This window comes from Epinephelus lanceolatus, chromosome 7, assembly GCF_041903045.1.
Source record: "Epinephelus lanceolatus isolate andai-2023 chromosome 7, ASM4190304v1, whole genome shotgun sequence".
Lineage (NCBI taxonomy): Eukaryota > Metazoa > Chordata > Actinopteri > Perciformes > Serranidae > Epinephelus > Epinephelus lanceolatus.
Window position 1 is genome coordinate 28,582,496 of NC_135740.1, and position 26,393 is coordinate 28,608,888.

At 43.9% G+C, this 26,393-nt stretch overlaps 2 protein-coding genes across 2 annotated transcripts in view; one reads left to right on the plus strand and one right to left on the minus strand.

The window, feature by feature from the left end:
• The window catches only part of mrpl11 (mitochondrial ribosomal protein L11), a 61,043-nt gene that overhangs the window by 13,054 nt on the left and 21,596 nt on the right, over positions 1 to 26,393 (minus strand). The window contains exon 3 of the mRNA XM_033630573.2: positions 2,260 to 2,355. Coding sequence (XP_033486464.1) covers positions 2,260 to 2,355 — 96 coding nt within the window. The remainder of the gene's footprint in view (positions 1 to 2,259; positions 2,356 to 26,393) is intronic.
• tmem265 (transmembrane protein 265) lies at positions 10,499 to 17,297 on the plus strand. The gene is made up of 2 exons (XM_033630560.2): positions 10,499 to 11,149; positions 13,993 to 17,297. The coding sequence occupies exon 2, from the start codon at positions 13,995 to 13,997 to the stop codon at positions 15,057 to 15,059; it is 1,065 nt and encodes a 354-aa protein (XP_033486451.1). The 5' UTR covers positions 10,499 to 11,149; positions 13,993 to 13,994; the 3' UTR covers positions 15,060 to 17,297.

Sequence of the window (26,393 nt, forward strand, 5' to 3'; positions counted from 1 at the left end):
TGTAGAAACATGGCGGTGCATCATGGCAGACTCCATGTCATGGTAGAGGACCTGCTCCCTATGTAGAAATAAACAGCTCATTAAGGTAACAAAAACACAATGATTCTTACTTTGCAGTGATTACACACTAAAAGAAATATACTTATTTTATTATATTCCATTTCTCCCCCTAAATCCTACACACTGTACCTTTAATTGTTGCTAGGCAACCCTTAACCTTATTTTGCTGTGAAGTAACCTCATATATCTCTACCTTAAATCTGCATAAAAAAAGGACAGGCAGAGGGCACCTGTCCTGGCTCTGCTTGAGGATGAGAGGCTGTTCCTGTTGGTCACAGGAAAGCAGAGTGGGTATACGAGACATCACCAGCTGGTCTAGGAGCTTTGCCTGCATGATGATCTGTTCAAGGTTTATTTCAGGATGAGTCAGAGACAGTTTGACAATCTGCTGCCAATCATCGGGCCTAATTACAGATGGTAAAACATTAGAAAGCAGTTGAGGCTACAATTTGTTCAGATATGTCTTGCAGCTCGCCTCGGGCGACGTTGGGAGTGAGCTCATGTTATCTTGACACAGACCATGAACTGTGAGTTACTACATGTCACTGCCACCACACAAGAACTGCCTCTCAACTCGTCTGATTGGACATTTGGAAAAAAAACACCAATGTTGTCGGGCACTTTGTCCGCTCTAAAATGAAGTTTTTTCATCTCGGGGCGTTCAGGGCGCTCCTGCAAAAAAGCGAGGCTCGTGGAGCGGAAAAACATGTAGTGCTCAGCAACACAAAAGCAACGAGCAAAATGCTTCACTCTCATTAAAAACAATAACAAACAGCCGCCCCGGGCTGTTAAAACACGCTCTGCCTGATCGAGGTCTCAGTTCTGTAGATGCCACAGCATAAATTTCATATCACGATTACAGGGACATAAATTATCAGGCTTATCAGCATTACCACAGTGCTGTTAAACTGTGCTGAAAATGTGTGATACACACGCTGACATCATTTCACCAAGTTTTATATTGAAATCCACTAATAAACTTAGCAACACTATGCAACTGTGGTTGGGTAAATAAACTATGCAAAGTGTTATCGTGTGCAGTGGGCGATTAGAGTCTGCAGACACATGACAGCATGCAGCAGCAGAACAATGTGTAGCATTTTGTCGGTATATGACAGCTGACATTACTGACAAGCTAAACTTACATTGCATGCTGTGTCTGTGTCCCTGCATCTGAGAGACTTGCTAACTTTGGACAGTATTTATTGGAGTTTTCAGGTCAAACACAGGTTTAATGATAATTAAAATTTGACAGTTTTACAGTGGTTTATCATTTCATCACTACCTGATACATGTTTAAACAAATGAGGTACATTATGGTACATACTGAGTTGCAGGTTTGCTGTTCTTGAACTCTGGACAGAGCCTGGCTAGCTGTTTCCCCATTTCTCGTCTTTATGCTAACCTCGAGCTCCTTACTTAACACACAGACATGAGAGAGGCATCAATCTTCTCATCTAACTCTCTGCAAGGACGTGAATAAGTGGATTTCCTCAAAATGTCAAACCATTCCTTTAAAGTAAGATGAAAGACACTTTGAGATGTGCTCAGAGCTTCTCACAAGCCCGAGGTGAAAGTTGAAAGCAGAGCTGAGAAACATTCATCTCAGAGGCTGAAACATGTTGCAGGCACACATTAAACGTCACATACAGTGCAGTGTGGACAGAATAATAATGCTACAAACCGCCAGCAGATGGCAGTGACGAGCAGCAGCGAGGCCGCACGTGTGATGGCAGAGCTGTTGCTGCATATTGCATGTCAAAATAAATTCACGGCTGTTAAAGGATTAGACTTCCCCTCCTTCCATCACAAACCTCATTACTACACACATTCATTCAGCCGAAAGGATACAGACTGCTGATTTGAAACAACACACAATGAGGTGGGAGGGGGGGCGTGACGAGTCCAACAATATGTGGTTGTGTAAAATAAAATCTACAAGCTCATAACACCTCTTTTCTGAGTAATTCACGTTTCTTGTATGCACTTAATGCTTCTTGACTCCAGGTTCCTCTGGGCATTTCTTCATTAATGAATGCAAATGGAAAGGCTTACTTCAGTGGTAGAGTATGAATAATGGAAGTGCTCTGGTAATGTTATGCAGCTAGTGGAATTAACCACAATCGTGGTGTGGGGGGGGGGGGCTAAGTGTAAAGGGTCAAGGATAGGTTGGACCCACAACGAGCCTTGCAGACGCACCTTCACATGGATCTTGACTGGGAGAGGGATCCCCTCCTTCAGTTCCTTGGTTTTCTCGTTGAAGTCCTTGCAGAACTGTCCAATGGGGATTCCTCTCTGGATGGGGGAATAAAAGAGGGAAATAAGCGTGGAGAAATGATAGAGGACCGTTTTAAAATGTATGAGAAGTCTAAGCAGACAAACACTTAGCTGGTATCACACTGTGCTGCCAGAATACAGATGCCTGGGCTGCTGTCAGTCAATCAATCACAAAACTTCACAGACATCTGACTATATTTGCACACACGAGTGGATCAGGGACTGGGTATGTGACGGTTTATATATGTGATGAGTGTCCGCAACATTTTGGTGGAGGCATTTTCACACTTCGTTCTAGTTATTTTTGTTGTATTCACACTGAGATGCATCTGTGTGTGGGTGTGCAGCCCCTCTCTAGTTCCAGACACTGTTTGTGTGTGTGTGTGTGTGTGTGTGTGTGTGTGTGTGTGTGTGTCTGTCACTCGAGCTATGACTGAATGCATGTTGGTTCCCAGAGCCAGAGAAACCCAGTGATGAATGAGCCTCCCATTTTCCAGCTCCTGCAAGGCCAACCAGAGTGAGAGCAAAATGGATGGGTGACATTAAGTCAACACTCGGCCAACGCTCCTCCTTTGCACCATTCCTCTTTGGAGCTGAATTCAGAGGCAAAGACTAATAAAGAATCTAATTATTACTGCTGGAATTTATACTGACCTTCAGCCGCCAGCCTTCCCAAAGGCAACACACTGATTGAAATGTTCATTTCAGAAATGAGGGGAAGAAAAAAAAAAGGTTTTTTATTCAGTTTAATGGACTCGTGAGCTTCTATTGCTCCACGACAGAGCAGAGCGGCAGCCCTCAGTTTCTAATAATGGATCTGATGAGAAGTCAGTCATCCTGAGACATTCTCCAATGACAGCACGGGGAAGACATTTATTTGAACTTAACGGAGCAGAAAGTTCTCTGAACATCATCTCTACTAAAGGCTTCAAAAGCACCTGATGAATGCTAATCAGCTGCTTGATCTACGCGACCTCCGCCACTTCATTTGGGTCCAAAACTCTACTCATTACTCACTGGTGTTTCTATGCATCCACCTAACACAATAACAACAAAACTGATTGAAATTTCAACACATCACACGAGTCGAGGCAGGTTATTGTTTCCGAGCTGATGGGTGCTATTTGAATTACAATATGCTACTAATGAAATGAAACGCAGTTATGTCCCCTGAGCCCTCGCCAGGCTCTACCTTCCCTCTCCTCCCATGCTTATTAATAGTAATCCCATGTCAACCTTCTACCCGTGCCCTTCCCTCCCTCTGTTTCCCATAAAACAACATAGCAAGCGTAAACAAACGAGGAGGGAGCACTGAAGGAAAGTCTAATTAAATATGGATTAGTATAAAGGCTGTGATGTTGCTTATGAGTCAAAGCAAACCCTCGGGCTCTGCCTCACACATTCGGCTCCCATTCCTTCCCTTCTGTTCAGCCTGTGTCGGATAATGATCTCTCCCACCGACTCAGATGGCCCTTTTCATGCCACACAATACCATGAAAGGGCCTCCCTGACCAGCCAGAGATAATGCCTGATGCTTCTAAAATGTGCTTAAGCACGAACGGCGAGACATTATGCAGACAGAGGAGCTGTTCTAAAGATAGACAGAGGCAAAGACTTCACACGGCCTCCCTGACCAGATAGTCCTTCACTGCTGAAAAAAGGCTTAAACAAACATTTAAAAAAAAAGGCTAAAGAGTGGCAAATAAGAGGATGGGACCCACTGGGGGATAGAAGACAGTTTACCCTCAGCTCCGCACACAATTAAGTATGCACCAGAGACAGGTAATCATATTTTAATTAAGCTGTTCAATGAGAGTCCAGGCATCTCATCCTCCGAAGATGGCAGGGTGAGGAAGTTTTATTTTGGCCTCCGGCTATTTAATAGTTTAACTGCAGTAATTATGGCGATTGAACCATGTTGGTAATTGCAATCACAGTCTTTAACCACGGCAAAGGGCTGGCTGGCGTGCCATGAAAGCAAGGTTCAAGGTTGGCTCCTCCAACTTCACATGACATTTATCAGGAAGAGAGAGGGAGAGAGAACTGGAACAGTAACATTCATGCCCTGGCCAAATCGCTAACCCCGCTCACTGCATCTGAGCATCTAATCATCCTCGAGTCCGAGCCGCTGGATAAATCCTCTCTCCTCCACCATGACTGATTAGAGCCGGGCGCTCTCCAGTATAAAATGGCTGCAGCCCATCACCCGAGGCGAGGCCTTCCACGCCGACTGTGGGCGAGGACATTCAGTTGTGCATCTTCAAAGACTTCTGAGATCCTGGGCACCGGGATTAAACGCTAATCTACGAAGATATTTCTCGCCGTCAAATCCAGTGGCGACAGTGGTGAGTAATTGCTATATGATCCATTCAAGATCAGCGCAGCAGAGTCTTATTTCTCATAATTATGGGAGCAATTAGGCATTTGCAATTAAAATCTGGGAAGTGTCCATTTGATTTGACCCTTCCACCATAGTCTCTGCAGTCTTTTTTGACACTCCTTCCGTGTTAATGTGATTGGCCTTTCAGCTTCACTAACTCTTTTTAACAAGATGTAGCACTGGTGTGGCAGGATGGTGTGTGTGTATGTGTGTGTGTATGAAGGGGAGGGGAGCAGAGACAGGAATGGGAAAAGAAAGAGACAGCTGAGGTGTATTAAACTTGTCAGAATGTGGCCAGTGATTGTCGTGGTCAATATTTGAACAATGAGAAGGGGTTTGTTTAACAGAGATGAACAACAGGAGAGGAGACAAGTAACGCGAAAGGCCGCGGGAGGTCCTCATGAATATGGGTGAGTGTGTATGTTTATGTATGAATACTTTGGCCTCATTTCTATCTGACAAGACTATCAGTTGAAGAGTGGATATGTGTGCATATTAAGCTGCCAGGGACTGCTGACGGTGAGGAAGTGTTCACTGTGTGTGGTCGCAGGTGTCTCTGCATCTGAGAGAAAAGGAAGAAAAAAAAGAAATGAGGGAGAGTGGAGGAGGAGGAGGAGGAGAGATGAGAAAGAGAGGGTGAGTAGGTCAAGAGAAGTATTGTGCTTATGGAAGCGTGGCAAACATGGAGATAAAGGACACAGGCGCAGGATAAGGCCTTGGGGCAGGAGGCAGGATTAATTGCCCCTGGCACACAAGGCCACCTGATAAATTGCCCCGGGGCAATCGACACGGTGAAGGGCTGCGATACGGAGACGAAGGTGTTACAGTGGAGAGAGAGGGAGAGAGGCTGGTGGGAGGTGAGGTTAATTAAACTCTTTAGTGTGAAACACTCTCATTCATTACCTTCATTACCTTGTTCATTTAATCTGCTTCGCTGTTGGCATTTTATCACATTCGGCCCCATTGTAGCGTCATACAGCTGATTAGGTTTCATGTTGAACCCCTCAGCTGCAGAGGGGGTAACTGAGAGGCTGAACAGCAGACCAGTTTAGGTCTAACACACACACAGATGCACGCAGCATCACAGCACCGCACAGAATAAATCGAGTTCACGCTGGACATGCATTTTACTTGATTTTCCACCCTGGAATCAGTGGATTAGTCTTAAAAGTGGAAAATGAAAACGATTTTCGCCTGCCGTCTCCAGTGAACTGTGCTGAGGCCAATACACAGACCTGCATAAAAGACCCAAGGAGCGCCGCTCACACAGGCCCGAGTGCAGAACTGACAGAGCGAACCAAATTCGGAGAATCATCTTTATAGCGACCAAAACAAGCCAAAACTCCTTAGCGGTGCTTTTGCTGTCTGGATCTCTGCTTAAAATAGACGCAGCCTTCACTTTTTTTCATACCTGGCACTGGAAGAAGAATTTGCTGTTTGAGGGCATGGAGAAAGCAAGCAAGAAAGCAAGCAGCCGAAGTGTGGAACAAAATGGATTGCATCACGACAAAACATCCCATTTTCAACTCCATTAGGTCCCCCTCACAGTCTTGACAGTGTTGTGCTTTTTGCCACTTCACATGATTAATCACGTGTGGAGGCTGCAGCAGAAACACAGGAGCCCGAACTGCAGGCAGCAGCTGAGGCTCCACGCAGGAGATGTCTGAAAAATCACAAGACACGCTGACAAGTAGAGGAGAGACACACAAAGAAAGAGAGTCAGGGGTTGGAAAAAAGAAGAAAATGCAACAGCATCTGAAAGCGGCGGTTTGTGTTGTGTGTTTGTGGAGCTTTCAAAAGGGACAATAGTGAATTTTGCACACTAAAAAGGTGTTATTCAAAGGGAACATCATCGATTTTACACATCAAAGTTTGTTTAAGGGTCTTGGGGAGGATGACTGCATATGCAAACAAGATGTATAAAGCTTTTTGTGTCTCCAGAGGGAGCTGCGAGAAATCTGATAAATTGCCTCAAGTGATGTCACAAGCTAGCTTCTATTAGCATAACACACCCAAATTTCATGCTGCATTCACGTGCTCCTTGGATGGTCCCATGCTAATAAATGACCGCAACAGACTCACAAATGTGTCAAAAAAACAACACACCTTATTTTGAAGTAGAGTAAATTTCCAGCACAGAGCTTTTATTTTAAAGTGCTGTTTCCTGCTGTAGAGTGAGTGACTAATGGACAGCTACTTGACAGACGGAGCTTCTCAAAGTTAAGGAAGGATCCTTACACAACTGAATTTCAAGGAGGCTACATCATCGAATCCTGCCGAAGGACTGTTCCAATGTCAAGGATCCTTCAAATTCAGCCGAGGACTGTGTCGTTCCTTCAGAGAACTGTCAAGGATGAATGTGTGTATCCTCAGCAGGCATGAAGTACCCACAATTCTTTATGCACGATTTGCTGGAACTTAAGGCGGGATCTCTTTAATGATGCACACCTGGGCACTAGCTGGCCTAGTCCAATGTGTGTTCATCGAATGTGGGGAAGGACTCTTGCCTAGCCTCTGTAGGACCCAACTTGGAAGGACCCATCCTCTCAAGGAAGCATCCTTGACTTTGAGAAGAACTGAGAGACAGCAAAACAGCTTGGCAACATAGCCAAACACAAGTATGACACTGAATATATTAAACTGTGTGGACCTTGAACTGATGACTACTGAGAAATCTGGACCCTGTGGCTGGACCAGTTGGGAACCACCGTTCAAGGACAGTCTACATGTGGACAGCAACTAACAATTACAACCTAATACTATGCAACATGTGGATTAATAAGAGCTTCATCATTAGTGCAATAATGAGGCTCTTACTCCAGTGTGCTCTGCCCTACAACAGGAACTGTAGCACAAATGTAGCATGGGATAATGAATAAAGTGTCTTCACTGTAGACACAAGGCAGTAATGTTATCAGGCCTGGCTACAGCAGGTGGGATATGTGCTGACACTGGTGCTCTGTTGAGCAGCCTTTTGATTGTCTTGATGCTTTTTCCCTTTAGCATGACTGGAGCCAATTCCTCCATGTTGCCACTGTCAAACATTTTGGTTCAGAGCCTATATCCAGCAGGACTAGAAGCTGCCTCTTTATTGAGCCATGTATTATATTTGTTGTTTGAAAGCCATACATTATTAAACACACACTTCCATGGCATTTGTGGATAAGCAAACTGCTAACTTTAGCCATCTTACTAGTAAAACATTCCTGCTGCTAACTAGCTGGCATTTTAAGTATCTTCCATATTCAAGTACTGGCATTAAATTATAATAGAGTACTTGAGTACTTAAAAAAAAGAACTAATGTAAGAATAGGAATGCATATTGGCCTACAACAGGAAATGGAAATTTATTGAACAACCAGGCCTCAGTTAGTCCATTAAACCAATTACTAGTTAACATGAGAAAAAGCCATCCTTCTGTCACTGCCGTTTGCATAGGTTAGATGCAGCAATAAAGGACTGTCAATGAACGTCTCTCTCCAGAGTCAGTTAACTGTCTGCCAAGTAGCACGAGCTAACGCAGCAGCAGCAGCAGCAGCAGCAGCAGCAGCAGCAGCAGCAGCAGCAGCAGCAGAGTTTAACGGTCCCAACAAACACACACAGACATCGAAACAGCTTGACTTTGTCATTTAACCTGTTAATAACAGGTACGTTACGTCAGCCGAGCCATGCCAACAGTAAGCCCTGTCGCTGTGTATGTGTGTGCAGGTGTACTCTCACCATTTGTCCCCAGGTGTGGGGCTCACACTCCCACAGCAGTAGTCTCAGGATAAACAGAGACAGAGGGGCAGCGGGGCAAGGAGGGGATGAACGAAGCAATACACAACATTCTAACCCATCTTAAATAGTGAAAAATACATATAAAAATCATGTTCACATGTGAGAGGGGCAAACAAGTGTACTCATGCCTATCACTACTGCAAACACCAATCATGTGACTCTAGTGACATTTCAACAGTCACACACCACAGCACTAGATTTTAGAAATGTACTTCATGTGTTGGTAAACATGTTCTGGGATTTTTATGGACATATTTTATCAAATCAATGTATATTCACAACTTTCCAAAACATACTGTTAGTTCCAAACAATTACCAGGCCTGGAAAACAGTTTTAATTATTTCATAACTTTTCCAGGAGTTCTGTGACTGTGGGAATCCTGAATACATGACGTCAAGTCAAAATTTTTGCAGACTTTCCGAGTTGTTTCGACTTGGGGGGGCGTTCATGTGATATTATTTCCAGTTGGGATCTTATTTTTCTGATTATTCCAACACAACATGAATGCAGGGTCAGACTGAACTGTCAGCCGTTGAGTTGCATTGTGGGTTATATAAGCGCCAAGTTTTGACAAGGACGAGAAATGCATGGAATAAAGAAGGACGATACTCCATTTCTGCTGCACTGATCTTTTTGCACTGTCCATCACGGGTGTGACAATGCAACACCTCACACTCTGAGATGCCACTGATAGAAAGAGCCAAAAGCAGGAAGGTGAGGGGGTTTGAGTCCTCCGCGTTTGCCATGTTTGTAGAGGTCAGCCTCGGGTCTGATGTGGAGCATGACTCAGTGTTGACGCCTTTAGCATTCTTGGACAGTCTGTAACCCCATGTGTCCTTCCAAACTTCCCCAATCATGTCTGAAGCGAAAAGTGATGACTGCACAGTACTGTGGACAGCCTGCCCGCCTGGCTGCCCCTCGCCCTCCTCTGCTATTCTCACTACTCTCTCACTGTCCTTTTCCCTGCCACGCTCTCCCTCTCTCTCTCTCTCTCCTCCCTGAAAGTGAGCCAGTGTGCAGAATGACCTTCAACCACACCCACAGGGAGCAAAAACAAAGATGGGGGGATAGTAGCAGGATGGAGGAGAGAATGGGATAAACATGAGCAGAGGGGTGACAAGAAGCCAGCCAAAACAAGAAGACGGGTGAAGAAGAACAAAGAGGGAAAAAAAGCACGCTGAAGTGAGGAAAATGGAAAATCTCTCCTTCTCTTGGAAGCCAGCGGAGCGCAGAGCTGAATCTGACAAGAAAGATGACTCTCCATCCCCTTCCCCACCAGTCTGATTAAACCTCTCAGTCTAAAATGAACCCGGCACAACTGAGAGCCACAGAAACGAGGGAGCTGAGGACTTGAGCCTTTGCTAAAGTGCAAGCTGGAACGCCTTCAGATACACTTGAAGAAGCAGGACCTCGAGGAAGAGGTGACGCCATGAAATTCCTCAAATTGCAACTGTGGCTAACAAAGGAGCCAAAATTAAATTCCTAAACTTGGAAAGCAGCCAGCTTTTCTTTTTTAAAAACAGTTTCCAAAAGATTCATTTTGGACCAAATTCCCAATCCCTCTGTTTAAGCGGCAGTAAGCCGGCTGTAATGAGTTAATCTGCAACAGAGGGATGATTTCCTTGTGTGACTAAGACAGTAAGTAGACAGAAGGAGGACTAATTAAAGTTGTAACATCTGCCTTCTGAGCTCTAAGTGTGTCTACAGGCTACAAGCATCTTTCGCTCCACTTCCTCCGCTCTAATTTCAGGCGAGGAAGGGTAAATAAGGTATCCGCCTGCTCCCAAACAATGCAACTAATCTTCTGCAAGTGGCATCATCATGATTACCATAACCAATGAGTATACTGTAACCGGGTGCTCTCAAATATTCATAGCATCTCCCAGCTTAACTTCCACAGCTGCTGGTGAAGCAGGAGAGGAGGAGAAACTGAGGAGGGTGGGAGGTCTGGAGCGGAGCACGTAACCTGCTTACAAATTAACACCACAACCAAAGTCGGACAGCGTGAGTGAGTTTCTCCTCGTCCTCTTCTCCTCTCCTCTTCTCTTCTCTCTCATGAGCCATCTTCTCGGGCTGCGGCTCTCCACTTTCCACGATGCCGCGTCGCCGCCGCTGCTGCTGCTGATGCTGCTCCACTTCTGACCGACTTCCCCCGGCTGCTCCGCACAGCCGGAGCCCGCCCGAGCAGCAGCAGCGAGCCCCTGCACGGCTCTCTGATCCCCGCTGCTGGGCGAAAAGATAAACCGACAACGGCACTGCGGGAGGTGACAGATCCAGATTCACATCGAGCCTCTGCAATAACCGCGGAGACATCGGCCATGCCAGATCTGCACAGGGGGGGAAATCTTGATAAGTATGAGCCGGGTATTTTTTTTTTTGTTCCGACAAACTCGGGGTCTGCTTGGTGTGGCAGTGGCGATGACTTTCCCCTGAAACAGCCTCGAGATGAGCCTTCTCCTGCAGCCTGACTCTATACAAACACCCGGACTGTGAGAGGAGGACTTTATCACCGAGCGCGGCTCATCAACGACAATAAAAGAGACTTTATTGGTCACCGACTGCGCCTCTACTTGGAGGAGGAAAAAACACACATTACGCGCTGCAAATCAAGCCAGAAAGGATCGAGCCCAAGTGCAAGACGAATGGTTTGGGTAACTAAAGCTTCACTTTACTACCAGCCATGCACGGATAAAGCCACAGTACCTGCTGTTAATAGGGCAGTTATGAAACAGGTGTTGCAGAGAAGCCGTTTCATAGAGATTGTTAAATTGCCAGAGGATGCAAGACGTCGCACTGCATGCTGGGGCAGCTAATGATATTTTCAAGAAAAAAATAACGTGATAACTCTGTAAATAAAAATGCAACAAAAATCCACCCTCGGGCAACACTTGGGCTGCTACATCACAAATCAACAGATGTTTCAGTCATGTGGCTTTTAGTCTGGAGAGGGGATTATTCAGCAGTGCATTATCAGGGATTGCACACTGCCTGGCTCTCTATTAATTAATTAGTTTGCACATAATGGCATAGATGTTGTCCCGATGCCCTTGGTGCTCCAGTGGCACCTGTGATAACTTGTGGAGGATTTGGTCTTTGATGTGATTTGGGAGCTCCAAGGAGGGGGGGCTGTTTGTGGAGATAAACTGTGGGTGTAGACAAATTAATCTTTGCTCTACATGGATTTCTGTCAACCTGGAAATCACCCAATATTAATAGAGAACAAATGGCAACCCCACCCCTTTGCTTTATCTCTGTCAGTGTGTGCTGCAAAGAAATTGGGAGCTTTTTTTGGATGATTACATAGACACATGGTGCAGATGGAGGGAGAGCCATGTGCGCTGAGGTCACACGAGCTTAAAGATGTTGGGGAAAAAAAGGATTTTCAGTACAAATCAGAACATAAAAATGAATAAATCCTTCACCTACACACTATTACATGCCATTACTCATGCTTACAGTGAAGTAGGTTGCCTCACCTTGTCAGCGGCAGTGTCACTCCCCCAGACAGGAGGATGATGAATTTGGTCATTATTGATGAGCGGAGTGGACACACGGGCTGTCATCCCAGTCCCTCACTCAGAACAGAATAAATTACTCGCGGTTGACAGGGAGTCAAAACACAAACACAAGCTGACAGACAGGGAGATTTCCAGGGTGAAATTTAAGGCGCAGGTGGAATATCTTAAGAGGCACGACCTCGAGAGAAAGCCAGCTGAAACTGTAGCTGTAAAACTTCTCCATCCCTCCCTCCCTTGCTGATTGGGTTTGTTCCCCGAGAAAGAAAAATTTAAATTCCAATATCCTCTCAATCTGCGGCTTGGTGGAATTCATTCAATTTTGGGGGAATGGCAATCAAGTTGCAGTAAGCGGTGAGACAAAAGGCTCCATAGACAATCAGATATTACGAATGCTGGCATGATCCACGCCTGTCCTCCCACCATGCCTCCGAGCAGATTAATCAGTCGCGATCGTTCCTTTCCTCATCTCTTTGATTCATCTGTTTCAGAACAAACTCTAATGTCTGTGATATTTCAATGGCCGCGATGATGAATACATTTGGATTCATCCAGGCCAAGCTGGCGCATGAACTGCATGTCTTCATATTAAGTGGGTGGAAGTCACTTTCTATCTGCATTTGAGTCTTTTTCTCTTCATCACTTTCACCCCCTCTCCCCCTGAGCTTATTTATGAACTATTACCATCACGCAGTAACACTTTATTAGGCATGTAGACAGCCAAGAGGCCTATTAATCTTTCACTTGCAGTCGTATGCTCATTCTCCTACTCCACACACACACACACACAGACGATCTCAAACCCTCTTTTTTTACCCAGTGGAGTTCCTCATCCCTCTTCAATGATTCAGACAGCGCCGAGGAGATGGCAGAGCTCCTGTTAGTCTTACAGTGAGGAAAGTGATGTGTCTTCCATCGGCAAGATATCAATACACACTTTTCACTGGCAGACTTTTCTCAGAGGCCGCAATCATGCTGACAATCTCCCGCTCGATCACGCTGAACTGTTGCCATTACGACACATCTGAGCTGGTAGTGATTTTATATTATAATGTCATCGATCCGGTTGAGGGGTTGACACCCCCGAGTGGTGCTGAGCAGATAAAAGACAGTCCACTGGTCTGTGCTGTGCTTTTCACCTAAATACGATAAAGAGACGTCAGTTAGATTACACTGTAAAGTCAATGATCGTTCCTCATGCAATGTCAATACTGAGGTTTATACTGTCCGTGGCTGAGATATGAGCCGCAACAAAAAGAATGAACCCTCATGTTTAGGCAAATTAGCATTGCCTGCATGCACCCTCCAAGACATACACAGTGTGTACACACAAAGACGCGAGTCAAACGCATCTCCAAACAAATAGCAAGTTATCAATATTCATCTGAAATGAGAGGGGAATTTGCGATGATTAAAGACTGCAGCACAGTATGAGAATAAACATGGCAGACTATAGAGGCAAAGAAAAGGCTTTGACAGGGCACCTAGCTGCGCCTGAGCGCAATTAATTAATAATGAATACGACGAGTACAGAAAAAGAACAGAGACAACAACAATACACAGGAAAAAGTAACAGCAGAGAACTTGGGGAAAGTCTGAGAATCAAAAAGAAGCAATGTTAGGACCTTTATGGAAAATGAAGTCTATTTAATTCAAAGAGCTGCAGAGTTGGAGGAAAAAAAAAACACAATTTAACAGGCTTCTCAGCTTGGGCAGCCAGGGTAGATGTAGCTCTGGCCAAAGATGAAGGGCGCTCACTGCTTACTAGGCAGCCAATGTCTTTAACCATAGCAACTAGAATCGAACTATTTTACATTCGGTTTTGAATTAGTGCTGAAGGAAAAACAAGCGTGTTCTTATCCTGCAAATTTGTCGGTTTTACTGAGGACAGATGGCACTGTGAGGAGCGATGTGAGTAGAGTTTAAATTCTGTCAATGTAACAGATTTACCACTGTGCATGTGTGTATGTCTCTTTCAGGCATGGTGCCCACGCCCCAGGTGTGCGTATCAACCCTGGTCACAGTGAGCACGATGGCAGTGGTCGACCTCTACCTGCTGGAGCAGAGCATGCTGGGGGCTCGTGGGCTTCCAGGACCTGGCGTGTGGCAGTGTGCGGCAGTGTTGCTAGGTGATGTGGGATTCTTGCTCGCTCTGCGCTTCGTGTCAGCCGGCGTGGTGTCAGAGGCACGGTCGCCACGTCGTGGTTTTGCCAACGCCCTCTGGTTCCTCTTCCTGTCCCTGCTCCAGCTCAAGCTCTTCTTCGTCTGCCACAACTACAGGCAGGAGCGTCGGCCGCCCGACCCACTGGCCAGGAAGACGCTGACGCTGCTGCTGTCCATCTGCCTGCCCTCCCTCTTTCTTATCCTGACGGGAGCTGACCACATGACTCCGCAGCGCAGGAAGCAGGAGGTGCGGGGCCGGCTCCTGTGGGTGGTGGTGGACCTGCTGGATGTGCTGGACCTGCAGGCGGGGCTGTGGGAAGCCCAAGGTGGGGCTGCAGCAGGGACTGGAGGAGTCGTTGAGCAGAGGTTGCCCATCTGGGCCGAGGGCCTGGTCTTCTTTTACTGCTACGCCCTCCTGCTGCTGCTGCCATGTGTGGCTCTCACAGAGCTGGGGGCCACCGGCCTGCCTGGACAGAGGGGGCCCCGTAAGGAGGCTTTGTACCCATGGCTCAGCTTGGTCACGATCAACATCTTCACCTTGGCCCTGAGGGGCACAGGTATGCTGTGGTACAGGGACCCCCGTGTGTCCACCGTGTTCCTGGGGAAGAACCTGCTGGCTCTGGTTGTGAAGCTGAGCTCAGCCTGGGAGAAACACAAGCAGGAGCGTGGTGCTGCAGGAGCTGGTACTGTGGCTGGAGCAGAACCAGGAGACTCAACCCTGCCAAGTCAGAGCTCAGAGCAGGGAGAGGGCCAGGCCCAGGGGAAAGCTCCTCCTTCCCATTATCACTCACTGTCCCGCTCCCAAAGCCACACTCTGTCCCACGTCACCCTGGAGCCCACAGAGACGCCCTTGGGCCCCTCTTTCATCTCCCATGAACTCTAGAGAGTCACTCTGAACAGGCACGCATGCACAAAAGCATGTGATCACACCCACACTTTAAAACTCGGACCAGTGGAGCCTGTATCACATCCAAACAGATAACTTGTATTGAATTTCAGTACAACAGTGATGGCTCTAATGCAGAGCTGTGGAAATGCATTTGGCAAGCTTTGCTTTCTGCACATTTTGTTGTGCTAAGAATAACTCAAAATGTATTGCTGTGATTTGTGGGAGTGTATTTTTTAAATTGAACACTGTGAACACATCTATCAGCCTGTAAAGAGTATTCCAGAAGTGTATGTATGAAGTCTAGTAATGTTTATTCCCTCCTTTAATCCGCGCACAGCTTCTCAAACTGCCACAGATTTGTCTTAAGTTGTTGCATTGAGACACCTTTTTAATTCTGATTTCTTGCTACTCCATATACAGTATCTCATCTGCGGTTTACTTGTTTGTTGAATTTAAAGGTTCAGTATGTATGATTTAAGGGGATATATTGGCAGAAACGGAATATAATAAGTATGTTTTCATTAGTTTATAATAAGATAAGATAATTTGGCTCCTGGTAAAAACCTCCTAAGCATCTGGATCTTATTTTGTCAGAGAAAAAAGTTGAGCACACATTAGCAGATGCGAGGCTAGTGGCCTGTCTCCAACATGCCAGACAGTGTTGGAAAAACACTGTTTTTTTTTAACATGAAACTGCTTTATTCAGTATTTTTATCAGTTTAAATCACCTGGTCTGTTTGTTTTGGGGAGGGAGAAACCTCTGTGGATAATTTGGCTCCTGGTAAAAACCTCCTGAACATCTGGATCTTTGGTTGTCAGAGAGAAAAGGTGAGCACACATTAGCAGGTGCTGGGCTAGTGGCCTGTTTCCAACATGCCAGACAGTGTCGGAAAAACACTGATTTGTAACATTAAACTGCTTTATTCAGTTTTTCACTGGTTTAAATCACCAGGTCAGTTTGTTTTCAACTCCTGGTAAAACCTCCTGAACAATGAAGGAATTCTAACCAGGAGAAGTTTCAGCTGGTTGTAATCTGTAGTCCTCATCGCTAGCTGCCACTAAATCCCCCTAAATCTCACACACTGTTTCTTTAAGTTCAGGTCATGTGATTTGTGGGGAAAATTAGATCAACGCTTGCCTGCCATTAGGTGCCAAAATACAGACTGTGACCTTTACTGTACTTTTTTTTCTGTCACTTTAAAGGGACCTTTCACAGAGAAAAGTTTAATACAGAGAGGAGTGATGATTTATTTTTCCCCTCAGTACCACAGAGCCATGATTCAAAAGCCATCTGCCTGTAAAACTCACACTCACAGCGCTCCAGTATTTCAATGTGGAGTTGAACCCAGTGGATCCAAACCGTTCTGGCTGGTAGCCCTTTAAATCAACATCTACCACGACTACAAGTGATGTTCCCTTCTTAGACTTTTCTTACTTGATAGATTTTAGAGGTCTGAAGAGATCAATTATGCTGTTTTTCCACAATAAAAAAAGCAAAAGTTAGAGAAGAAAATAAAAAATAATGTGTGTAGGAGGATGTTTTCCATCTTTTTAGTACTCTCCTCACCTCCTAGATTTATCTCGCAACCCAGCGGAGTGTCCCCACGCCAAGTGTGGGCAAAACAAGTGTCGTGGTGCCAGATTTTCATTCAAACCAAAAGGGAACACCGCCTGACATCACTTATTAGTTGTCTGGCAGGGAATATTAATCAGTGAAATCACTCACTGTGGTGTTTGGTTGGAGTGGAAACCTGCAGACTCATGGGCCTTATGGTCGCCCATCCCTGCCAAACTGTGTCTTCGGTGTAATTATATCTTTTATTTGATTTAAATGCTGAATACGAACGTCAACTAGAGATGATTTTTCGAGATGCATACTGTGTAGTCACATTTATTTTAGGACCACTTCTGCTGTTAATGTTAAAAGCACCCCGCAGCGATCTTAACACAACAAAATGTGCATAACTCAAGATGCCAACTACTTATGAGAGACATTGTTTCCATAAATAAATCATCTCGGTGGTGGGGCTTAACGATGGGCATTTTGCATCATCGTAATCCTATTGCCACACAAACTACAGTACAGGTCTATTTTACTACATTGTTTACAAAGACAGAATATCAATGTAAGTAATCCCTTTACTGTTTCAAAACACATTTAAAATTCATGTTTTGCTGTCGTCTGTACTCGTCTGTCAGTCACTTTCAAAAAGAAGGGGGAAAAAAAAAAAACCTGGCCAGCTGCCTGTCCGACCACTTACATCCCTTTATTCACTTTAGATGAAAGAGTTAACTTTTTGATTCCATTATGAATAATGAATGAAACTTTTCATTCGCTGATGTGTTAACATGTGGGTGTAGTAATATTCGGGCATCATGGGATTATGGGTCAGAGCAGCAGGTGTAGAGGATGTACAGTACAGCCAAGTGCCTTGTTTCCTCATGGAGCTACGAGCCTCTGCATTGTCACGAGGCGTGCACGTCATGTGTACCATGTGGAACTTGGACATACGCCATTTGTATACTGTGAAGTTATTCCTCAGCTGTTGTCAACTACACCTCCAGGACAGAGCGCAAACTAATAAAGTGTTTCATACTCGCCTGGTGTTGACAGTTCATTGGCTAATATGTGGGAGCATTATTGGCAGCCTGTCACACACATATAGAAGGAGTCAGTCCAAATTATTCAAGGCAAAGAGGCCGTAGGGACAAAAAACTGATTCATGTTTCAAAACCTCCACTATATTAAAGTACATTATGCAGCAATGTACAGACTCACACAGAAGTGATCCCTCTCAATCACCACTTCTGACCCACTTGACGTGTGTGTCGGTGCATTTTTCTCTCTGCCCTCTGACTGTATTTTCTTATTTTCTTCCTATTTTCTGCGTTCAGGACGATTATGGTCGTGTAGCCCCACACTGGTCGGGTGAGGTCAGAGCTTTATAAAATGGTAGCGTCCACGTGCCAGACCATACGCAACTGCTGGCATCCGAGAGACACAGCACTGCAAAAATGCAAATATAGCGAGGCAAAACGCCAAATGAGAGTGAATCTGGGGTTGGTATTTGCTTTGTTTACAAACAGTAACCCACAATCCTGCATAGTATAGATACAGTCGCTGTCTAATCATAGTTAGTGGGTGTAGCGAGGGCAGAGATGGCAAGGGGAGAATCAGTCCCTTCCCCCCAGCCTGTGCATGCTGAGAAAGGACCCACTTTAACCTCACGAGAAATATTATTCCATTTACTGTAGATATGATAAAATAAACTTACAATAGTGTCAGTACCCTACAGTCTTAACGCTATGATGTAACTGATTTGCCGGTTTTAGTGAATTCAGTATGGCAGTGCCAACATTACTCAACATTAGCCTGTTATGACGATGTGCTATCATGATATCGAGCAGGGCTTTGCAATCTCAGGAACTACAAGTATTTGGAGGCTCAAATTTTTTTTAACCACTGGCTCAGACTGCATATTGCAATTCTTGTATAGATATTTCACATTTACAGATACTGGGAATGCATTGCGAGCTGCAGTTTTAGTGGAAATGATTATTTCTGCATTTAATTTTCGCTGAAAAGAAAATACAAAGATGATGATGATGATGATGATGATGATGATGACGATGTGTTTTTTGCTGCGGTCTGCACCAAACAAGCAGACTCCTTTGTGTCTGGAGATATGATTTGTAGGCCGGGGCATCTCTTTAGCATCATAATGCTTCATTTATAATGGATTGTTGTGACACATTTTACCTGTATCCAAAAATTGCTGCTGCCGCAATTTGGATATTGCACTTGGCCACATTGCAATTTCGATATTTCTGATTAATATTGCAGCCCTACCAGCGGCTAAACAACCATACCCTGTCTAGATAAAGAGTAAGATCTTTTTTATCAACCAGAAACGACCCCAAAATCACCATGACCAAACCCACCAGACCCAATTTACATAAACAGCCATTTTAGCTTGCATAAATTCAACATATTTTCACATCTAACTGGGAGAATTAAGGGTTTATTTCAACCAAACCAGAGTGAGTGATTATTGGAACAGTGGAAAGACAAACCAAGATGTTTTTGTGAGTTTTATTTCATTTCTTTCAGCTCTAAATGAAGTTTGTTTTAGATGATAAAATTACTGTTTATTTAAATGGAGTCTCGTGGGTTTGACAGCAGTGATTTCAGGGCTATTTTTGGTAAAACAACTGTTTAACAAAAAGTCTATTTCTGCAGGAATCCTTCCAATAATCTTGCCAGACACTTGCAGTAACAATCTGAGCCTGTCCGTGCCAAAAACAAGCACTTCGGTGGGCGTAAATTGACAGTGGTAACATGGCATCGCTGCTCTCGCTCAATATTGGACCAGCTTTTTAAAAAATCTGCTCCCATTAGTCATTTAGACATAAAAACATGGGAAAATAGGGTCCAGGTTAAGAAATAGCCTTAAACACTGTACTTTTAAATCTATTTGATGTGCACAGCATTTATTCAGCATGGTAGCAAATGCTTTGTTTTCTTCCTCAGAGACAAAGGATGTGACGTTTTGTGGGCATTCCCATAAATATTAGATGTATTTATACCTTTCCAATCATCGGGTCACATTCTGCAGTCACAGAAAATTGCATGTTTGATGTTTGCCTCATACTGGAACTGGTGAAGTGAATGAACGCTCCCCCCCTCAACATATTCAAGCGTGCTCTTTGCTTCATCGTGCGGCACGCTGACAAAAGGCCGTCATTTATCACAATTATGCCAGCGGCCCCATCAGCTTGGATCCTCTCGCAGTAATCCTTGAATGTGCTGTCGTGTTGTCTGCCTTTAATGCTGAAAGAGAGATGGGGTGTGCCTGTCAAGAGTTGTAGTAAGTGTGTGTGATGTTTTCAGAGTGAACTGGCTCTTTTCCTCACAGCGGCTGTGAATGCGCCCATCACCCTCTCCTCTGAGCTTAAATGGTCCTATTAATTGAAATTGAGACTATTTGTCAAAATGCAAGCGCTCATTCTCAGTGCTTTATGCTTGATTTACAGGCTATATTAACAGGATGTATTAAGACTAATGTACACACTCAGGCACAAAGAGGAATTAATTCAAAGTTTCAGTGGGGAATTTCACTCATTCAGAGAGACTGTTAAGGAAAAACCACAGAGGGATAACCAGAGTAGTAGACAGCATCCAGCTCCTGTCTCCCCCCTTCTTTCATCTCCTCCTGCCTCGCTCACTCTACATTTCAAACATACGCATTCTGGATGCACTCCCTGTTGGGCAACTTCTCATATTTCTATTATACTAAAAGCAGCGACTGCATAGGCAGCAGCCCCGGCAAATGACTACCTCCTAGAATTTGTTACACCTGTTAAGCTCTAGATACAATGCTCAGCATTTTCCCTCAGCTCCCGCCGACTCCCATAACCTGCACCTGAAGAAAAGTGCATCAGCCGCTCTCCTATTTTCTTTCTTCTTTTTGCCACTCTCTCCGGTGCTCTCCATTCTTCCCCTCCATTCGCCTGTGCTAATTTCACTCCAGCCTGTAATTATTCTCCGGTACCAAAGCTGTCAGTTCCCCTTTTTTGTCTCCAGTTTCTTCTTTTATTTCTCTCGTTTGTTTAAATTTGCCCTGCAGCCGACAGGCAGCCTACCTCTCTGCACTTCCCCTGTCAAGGGTGGTTAGTCAGAGACGAAGAAAAAAAACAAGGAGGAGAGGCTGGCTAAGATTAAAGGGCCGGAGCCACTGCCTAAAGCTGAGCGGCTGCCGACTGCTATTTATTTACCGCTACACACAGCGTGAGCCTGATGGAGCACGGGGAGCCCAGAGAGACAAACGCACACAGCACGCCACCTCGACAACAATGACATCCTAAGCAGTCCAAAAGGAGGCACCTTTAGACAAACATATGGCTTTGTTTTGCTCCGCTGAGCACTTGGTTACAACCCATCTCACCTCATTACCCCAGACACAGCGACAGCTACAGTATGCCTACGAGCTCACACCCACCTTGTCTGGCAGAAAGAGCCACATTTAACAGACAGATGTCTAAATCATTCATCAGAGCACACACCATCAGAACCACGGCTTTCAGGGAGAACTTCAAAGTATATTCCACAGAAAGAAATGATGCAAAAGAGTCTGAGACTCTTGTGATATGCAATGCAATACTGGAGACCAACGCATACTAATACTGTTCTCAGGTGTTTGGGTGGCGTCAGGCTAAAACAGGAGATAAGTACTGGTCACTTTACCTAAAGCGCACATAGAGTAAAAGGTTGAAACATTTAGTCACTTAATCAGTGAGCTGGTCGTCAGAAAATTAAACATGAACCAATGTGATTATGGATTAATTTTTAAAAGTTATTTGTCAAACCAAAATGCCAGTCTCTAGTTCCAGCTCCTTAAATGTAGGGGTTTGCTGCCTTCTTTACACTGGTCTGACTAAACTGAATCCCATTGTCACGGACCAAATCAGTAGCATTTAGCAGTGGAGCTCTATTTACCTCTGACTGAGAGCGCCACTCTCACCTCTGCTGTGTTTAAAAGTCTATTAAAAGACAGCAAAAGCCACAGACACAGTCATCAGCTGATAAATCTGTCATTAATAATGGGCTGCTGAGCTGTTAACCTTATTTATAGCTTGTACAGGGTAGTTTTATACTGAACTGAATGTGACAGCTTCAACAGCAACAGACTGGACTTACGGGCTGTGTGAATGGTGATGCGTTCACTAATGAGACATTCCAGCACCCACACTACTGTTGTCACAATACTGGGATCTTTAACTTCGATGCAATACATTTAGAATTATCGATATTCTATACTATTTTTGATACCACAGGGAAAAAACAGTGTATTGATACTGCCAAAAATCAGTATAGAAACCGTTTCAAATGTTTATAATTGATATATATCGACAAATTGATTTTTTTGGACAACACTAACCCATACTACCATAGTATTTAGTATGCCAGAAATGAACTGCATGTCCAAATACATAGTATGTCAAATGCAGTATGCCAAAAAAATACCAGGATGTCACATTTTGCAGTTTTCCAACCAGCATGCTTTTCTGGCTATTCTGCCCCACAATCCTCTGTGCAGCAGGAGATATGTCACATCCACTGAGCTGCAGACAGATAACAGCTCACTGACACCTGACAGAAGCAGCAGTGACTATAATAAATCAACTGATCAATTAAAAAAAACAATCCAGACTGTATGCAGTTATAACTTAAAAGCTAAAACTACACACACTGCCAAGAAACAACAGCAAGAGCTCTCCTGGTTGACCTCCACTCTGGGGAGCTCAGTGAATAGCCATTAGTTGTATTTTCAAGGTAGCGTTTCAATTTGAAAACTATTTGTTTCTACTTGAAATTTTGCACTGAGGACTGCGACGAATATAACAACAACAGGGTCAAAGTTCAAGGACGTACCTATTGTGTGTATACTCCATTTAACAGTAGATACTTTTGAAGGTTAGCTGCAGTGCAGACTGAAAGTAAAATCAAGAAGTATGTGATTCAGAATGCAGCCCTACTGTTAAACACACTGAAGGGAATTTGAACAAAGGTGTGACCACTTAGCTGAGGAGGAAAAGAGAACAGACTACATACAGAAGTCAGTGAGCTGAACAAAATGAATTGAATTAGCAAAGTGATTTACAACTATTTTGTTAACTAATGGAGGTAATATTCAGATCTTTTACTTCAGTAAAAATAGTAATACCACAGACTAGAAATCAGGAACCAGAGAAACCAGTGATACTCAATTTATAGAGAACAGCATTGTGACGTTAGCGGTACAGAGCAACAAAAAGCATTGTGTGACTTCAGGACACGGCAGCTACGGTAGAAACCAAGTACTATTAGACGACACGGTTGAGTTTAAATCTTATCCAGATTAAAAACACGGTGGAATATTGAACGTCTGCTGCATCATCGACTGCCGTAACCATTTTCCACCTGACACATAAACATCTGCATTAATCAATGACCCAAACCGGACCGCAACTTGCAAACTGGAGCTGAAAGTTTCCTGTAATGACCATCGCTATTAACAACCTACTTGCTGTTGGTTATTTTGAATGTCATTTCCAGTAAATATTACAACATAAAATGTTTGTTTCTGTTTAAAGTACAAATATAGAAAGACAGCAAGCGCTCATCCATCTTTTAAGTGGTTACATCTAAAGTATGACCTCGAGCGCACAGCTGATAGGTACAGTGGTTTGTTTACATGACCTTCCAGAAGTGCATATTTAACAGATTCAGTATGGACGGTAAGGTACTTGCTATTAGGAAACCATGTTATGCCAACATATTTGCAGAAGGAAATATATTTCACTGGACTTTATGACCGGAGGGATTTGAATATGTTGGCCTTCAACAAATTTCCTGCTCAAAAGCCAAATCACGGAAAGCCTGAGAGCAGCGGCACTGATGATAAACCATTTGCTGCGTGAGAGAGACGGAGACAGAGACAAAAAGAGGGGAAGAAAAGGTCAAAGTTGGATTATTGCACGTCTTTGAAAGTTATAATAACTTATTCAGAACAGTGCTTTGTCAGTTTTATGACCTGCCCGCCCGAAACCTGAAATACTTCCTAACAAGCTGTCTGACCACATCACTGGTTTGTACGGACCGGTTGGTTTCCTTTAAATTTTGCAAAGTAGTGATACTTCCATTCCTTGTTTAGCCTCTCTCGTAGGGAATGTTGCATTTGATCTTTGACCGGTTCATTCGTGTTCTTTGTCTCTGTTGAAGAAGCCTGTTCTAAAGTATGGGTGCTACTACCCAGAATGCTGTGACTTTGTTGTCTATTCTCTATAGGGTGCAAGGGAGCCCACTGACTATTTTCTAATTCACAATGAAAATAAATTGATTCACACTTTTATTTGTGAATAATGTGCCATTAAATGCATTTAAAAAGCATCAAAATAGAGCTTAATTATCACAGTGTGTCAGAGGAGATTCCCTGGATCTCCTCAAACTCTAGAAACTGGCCCCTGGCCCCATGACATTTTGCAAAAGTGGCCCCAGAAAAAGCAAGTTGAGCATCCCTGGTCTAAAGGATATATTGCTCAATCAAAAAATAATTTACTATGACAATAATTGTTAGCTGGAGCCTTAAAGAAAATTATATTTGTCTTTATATTGTACCTATGTCGGAGCTGAATTCATGAAATTAAAAAATAAAAGAACAGAATGTGGACGTCAGTGTTTCCCACTGAATTAGAATCTATATTTGGTGGTAACGACGTCAGGGAGGGCGTACACAGATCAGCAAACTTCCTACTTTTGCATGTGTGTGTGTCCCTTTGTGATCATTCTGTGTTCTTCTCTAAATTTGGAGTCTTTTGTCCATCTGTGAACACAGTGCATGTGGTACTCTTGAGTTGTTTCCTGAGCAGCATTTTGTTGGGTCTAAGTCACGGGTTGGAGAATTAATCAGTTTGTTTTCAGATCAGTCGGAGCTGGTCAGATCAAATCGACGGACTAGAGGAGCAGCTGCTGCAGAGGCGAATGAAAGCAAACATTCAGACGCAGTGCTGGACCGCAGGGTGCGTGGTTTCCATGTGAACACAACCAGTTTCATTTTAAATAAGTTGGAAAGGCGATGGACAACACTAAAACACTCTGCTGTTCTAAGAAATAGAGAATTCTCTACATGAATTAATAAACAGTTCAGTTTGACTTTGACTGCGCCTGGCATTCTGCAGCTCCGTCTGTGCCCAGAGTACGCTCTGTGCTCTGAGAGTGTGGAGCTCTGAATTACCAAACAGCGTTTATATTCCGACAGCGCTCCAAATTAACAGTGCGGCTCCAAAAATAGAATGTCAATACATGGCGGCCATTGCTGATATCATGGGGAGCTGCTACAAATAAATGAATGTGTCAGAAAGCCTGGAGGGTAAAAAGGGAAAAAAAGTAACAGAAACTAAATGTGGCGTTAAAGAAAAGTGCAAAACTCTAAGTAGGAAAAATCCATAATATAACATGCTTCAGGCTGAAACAGAATATTTGGACAGAACTGTGAGAAACAATTGTTGAAAGGTGAAATGGACAAACAAACAGGCAGTAAAGATCACACTGCATACTTGTAGGAGTTGGTAAAGAAACCACTATTCTTGCTCTCGCCTGTTATCTCGAGCTGTCACATATTTCAGATTCTTCAAAATGATCAAATTCCAACCAGAGCATCTTTGGGAAAGGAAACTGTGTTTTTCAGGAGAAAAACACCCAAAAATACCACAAACACCCGCTGATGCTGACATATCAGCACTCGTGTCACCCTGACAGGTCTTATATGATGATATGATGTAAGAGACACGGAGGATTGTTGAAAAATTTATGATTGCAATTGTTTGGAGTTTTTATGTATGCCTATTGGAAGCTGCCATTAGAGATAATCCGCTCTGTCAAGCAGTACAACTCTGCTATAATTTCTGCTGTTTTGCACACAATCTTACAGACGTGCAGTGATTTTTTAATGCAAAATCAAGCCAAAAGGTTAAAAAAAAAAGTGAAGTTTCAGTGGTATGTCTGAGCTTTGGAGTCAGGACGTGCTGCACGCTGAAAAACTGAATGACCTTTAGGGTTGGGAGTTGAGTGACAGTCAGAGCGCGTTTCTTAATTCTCAGCTCAGGAGGATCAGAGTGAACTCGGAGGTCTCCAGTGTAGCTGAGGGGAGGGAAGATTTAGCTGAGCCTTAAATGTGATCAGTAAAAATCTTAAAATCAATTATACATCTAACTGGTAAACAGAGCAGAGACGGTAAAATTGGGTTATTACGCTCTCTTCACTTGGCAGCGGTTAAAGCCCTGGCTGCTGTATTTTTCAGAAGGAATAAAAGATGGTGAAATGGGATGAGATTAAAGCATAGATCCTCCTCTTTATTACTGGATAAAAATGGATGTGTCCCAACTGTAGGAACCATTACTGTAACTGCTCGCTGTGTTATTCCTTCAAAAAAAGAGAAGCCACTGTCAAACATCAGCCCAAAGATTGTGACAACAGTGTGCGTCAGCAAGACTCTCCAGATCAAGATGTCTTTAACCGGTGTTGATACGTGTTAATATTTATTTTAAAAAATCACTGAATGGATTTTTTTGTCCACTTAGGAGCGGCTGAAACAAGCTGTAAACACACCTGCCACATTATCACCCTTTAAGTCGATAAAGCAAACCTGAAAGCAAAATGTTGCCAATTTACACACCAGGCAGTTACACAACAACATTATCATTCATTTGGAGTCACCTGATGAATTTAAACCCAGCATTCACTCTATTTAGATCTCCACCACCTCCTGAGAAAAATATCTGCCTTTTTAA